General features: G+C 41.1%; 1 protein-coding gene across 3 annotated transcripts in view; it reads left to right on the forward strand.

Moving 5' to 3' along the window:
• The window catches only part of HSPA4 (heat shock protein family A (Hsp70) member 4), a 49,549-nt gene extending 45,903 nt beyond the window's left edge, over positions 1-3,646 (forward strand). For all 3 annotated transcript variants that reach the window (XM_040444474.1, XM_040444476.1, XM_040444475.1), the window contains 2 exons: positions 1,067-1,228; positions 1,442-3,646. In XM_040444474.1, the coding sequence (XP_040300408.1) occupies positions 1,067-1,228; positions 1,442-1,645 (366 nt within the window). In that variant the 3' untranslated portion in view covers positions 1,646-3,646. The remainder of the gene's footprint in view (positions 1-1,066; positions 1,229-1,441) is intronic.
• Positions 3,647-3,857: the final 211 nt, after the last annotated feature.

Consider the following 3,857-nt stretch of genomic DNA (forward strand, 5'->3'; position numbering starts at 1 on the left):
TTTCTTTTCTTTTCTTTTCTTTTCTTTTCTTTTCTTTTCTTTTCTTTCTTCTTTTCAACTATTGTTCAATAATACTGCTGGGTTTTTTGTTTTGTTTTTTGGATGTTAGTGTAATGTGTATGATATTTTATTGACTCTTACTAAGAACGCTGTGATTTGCTACTCTGTTTTAATAGGTAGAATCTGGAAGTGAGCAGTATTGTTCAGTTTCCTTTTCTTGCTCTGAAATGCTTATCATTTACTTAATCTGCTCTATCCTGGTCTTTCTGAGAATGATTAGGCATACAGTTTGGTTTGTTATGGAAAAATTTTTAAATGTTTATTTTTGAGAGAGAGACACAGAGTGCAGGTGTGAGAGGGGCAGAGAGCGACAGACACAGAATCCGAAGCAGGCTCCAGGCTTTGAGCTGTCAGCACAGAGCCTGATGTAGGGCTTGAACTCATAAAAGGTTAGATCATGACTTGAGCCGAAGTCGGACACTTAACCAACTGAGCCACCCAGGCACCCCTCCCAAATTACTATTGAAGGGGCTGGGGTTTGGCCTGACGTCTGGCCCCACAAAGTATGGGTTCTTAACCACTCACTATAGTCCAGGTTCTTGATGGTCTGTCAGTGTAAGAAGCTTTGAGTGATAAATTGGGCTTATTTATTGAAAAAGAATTTGCTTCTGAAAGGTCTCCTTTATAAAATTGTTTTTGTTATTCTGGTTCCTCACTAGTATGCCTAAACTTCAGTTCTCCTATCTAATGGCGTGTAATGTCATGTTTGTGAAATTATCTTCATAAGATTGTGTGTCAGGCCTGTGCTTTTTATACTGTTGAAGTCTTTTAATTGCTATCTTATGTGTATATTTGGCTCTTAAGTCTGTTTCCTGAGTATTTTGAATATTGGGGTTACTCTTTCTTGAAAATTTTTTTAAGGAATTGAATTTCTCTTGAGACTGTGAGGCTAAATGTGCTTCATTTTTAAAAAGCCTGTAACTTTCTGAAGGATGGCAGACAACTGGATATTTGGGTGGGTAGAGTATCATCCTTTGACCCTTGTCTGGTTGTCTCCTGGTTGCAGGAGGACCAGTATGACCATTTGGATGCTGCAGACATGATGAAGGTGGAGAAAAGCACAAATGAAGCCATGGAGTGGATGAATAACAAACTGAATCTGCAGAACAAGCAGAGTCTGACCGTGGATCCAGTTGTCAAGGCAAGAGAGATTGAAGCTAAAACTAAGGTAATTTATAGCCTTGATATTTAATTATCTTTTCTTGTCAGCCTTGTTATTAATTATTAACAATCTTTAAAGTGACACTTAGCTGGGAACTTCGTTACTACATCTTAGTTTCTGGCTTCTGGTTGGGAGACGGTGGGCTTGGGTTCATTTGAGTGGGTCACGTCAAATTTGTTATTTTGTAAGAACCCACGATTTTCTCTTCTGTCGTTCTAGGAGCTGATGAGTATCTGTAGCCCTATAATTTCAAAGCCCAAACCCAAAGTGGAACCTCCAAAAGAGGAGCAAAAAAATGCAGAGCAGAATGGACCAGTGGATGGACAAGGAGACAGCCCAGGCCCTCAGGCTGCCGAGCAGGGTACAGACACAGCTGTGCCTTCGGATTCAGACAAGAAGCTTCCTGAAATGGACATTGATTGATTCCAACAATTGTTTATATTAAAACAGACTATTATAAAGCTTTAAGTTGTCAACTTTGTTCTAAATATCAACTAGAGCAATCAAATACTGGAGATTTCTTAGTCAGTTTTTAGGGGATTTCGGGGGAGGGGATATAGGTAATGTATGGAGCATTTTGACTTCTAAATAGTTAGATACAGAAATTAAGTGCATTGTATCTTTTTCATAATGGTACTATTTAGAAGCCCAGTTAGTCTTACTTACCGAGCTTCTGCTTCACTCCTTTTATGTTTAATCATGCTTACACAAAGATAAGTTTGTTTTGGAAGGCTGAGCTATAGCAAAAGCTCTAACTACCTGTCAAGCAGACTTTTCATTGTGACCTGTGTGGCAGGAACTCTGGAAACTGTGCTTCAGAAATCTGTTGGAGAGATTGCCATGAAGGCTCCCTGCCTGGTGTGGGGATGGGGCTGGGGTCCCCCTCTTTCTGAGGGCTAGAGCATGGCATGGCATGGGTTAATTAACATAGCAGAACATGAGAAGTGTGCTCTCTGAGCTCCTTCCAGCTGCTTCACTCCACTGGGACACCTCCCCCTCCCCCGCCCCTCGCCCCCAGGAGAGGAGCTCCTCTTACAAATGCCATGTGCTGCTCTTGGGGAAATGGACCCCTTCACCTGCAGCAAGTGGATAACTGAGGATTTTGGACCTGGAAGCTCTTCCTGAGAAAGAATATTCCTGAAAGTACGTTCACTATAATGCCCCAAGCATCAAGTCTAAATCATTTTCTCGTTGGGAAGTTAGAATTGGATAGATGTATTGTTGGATATAGGCATGGTAAATTGAACTGAGGAATTGATTCTTGTTAATTATGGTGTAAAGATTTGTATCCTGGCCTGCTCATTCAGGTGAGAGATGTTCTGTGTAAATTTGAAGTATAGCTTGAAGTCCTAGGACAAGAGTTAAAAGTGCTTTTTAGCTCATTCACAGTCACTGTGTGTTAAGTGTTAATACCTGCCACGAACCTGCCAATTTATGTGTTAAACAGCTGACAGATCATACAAAAAAACCCCTAAGATACACTGGATTGTACTGGGTGAGTCTGAAATTAGTGTTAAGTGCGGTGCCTGATTCCACCATCACCACATTCTTTCTGTGCGGCCAATGTCAGGTGCACCAAAGCATTCCCTGTGACTGCCCTATAGGGCGGTGTTGATAGGGAAGCATTTGGAAACTCCAAGGGAAGCCTGTATTAGAGGCTACAGCTGGTACCTGCCTTAGAAGCTATTATAAGCTTCATCGGTTACATTTTGGATCTTTGTAATTGTTATCTGTGTGACAGAGTGCCTCTCTGTTAATTTTGGCCTATGCTGTTAGAAATAAGATGCTTTGCCTATTTAGAATAAGTTTCTGTCCCTATCTGCACTAAAAACTTTCAGAGTGTTAAAAGTTTCTGAAGTGCTCTAGAGAAACAGTGCATAGAGGAGGAAGGTGGAAGTGTATTTATGTTGGTGTGTAAGCACACAAGGAAGCCTCTGGCACCAGGACTTGGCCCTGTTCTTAGAGTGTCCTCTATTCATTCTCTACCCGTCATGCTTTGAGTTCCAGCTGGCCTGCGCTGAGGCCAATAGCTAACTTTGGCTTGCTGGCTGCAGGATTAAGCCAATTCTTATGCAACTGACTGGTCCTTTAATAGCCATTTCTTCTAAAAAACCTTTTTGTGTGGGGGAGGGTGCGGGTGTTGGGATGGGGGTAAAACTGAAGTTTAAAGTTTAAACTAGAAATAAGATGATGTGGTCTGCTTGCTCTCTGTTTAGACAGGCCTTAAAACCAATTGGATTAACTTGGAGGCCAGGCCAGAGAGTGTATGGTAATTGAGGACTTGTTTGCAGACAAGCATTTATCCAGGTTGCATTATCCAAATTGGTTTGTTAAAGCTCCGGGTCACGTTCTTACACTAAGAGAAACATTAAATAAACAGACAAGTTTAGGAAAAATTAATAAAAGAAACCTGTCTTACACTCAGAGGAATGGTTTCCTTAATTTCCTAATGAAAGGTGTGTGTGTGTGTGCACGCGCACGTGTGTACATTTGTGTGTATGTGTGTTTTCAATAAAAACTCCAGTGGTAGGAGTCCTCTTAACTAAATTCTACTTGTTAACATTGGTCAGAGACCCCATCTGAAGAACAATTGAGGTACAGTATACTGAGTGGCAAGAAGTTACTCTATTTCTGT

The sequence above is a fragment of the Herpailurus yagouaroundi genome, unplaced genomic scaffold, assembly GCF_014898765.1.
Source record: "Herpailurus yagouaroundi ecotype Mexico unplaced genomic scaffold, PumYag 192, whole genome shotgun sequence".
NCBI classification, from domain to species: Eukaryota; Metazoa; Chordata; class Mammalia; order Carnivora; family Felidae; genus Herpailurus; species Herpailurus yagouaroundi.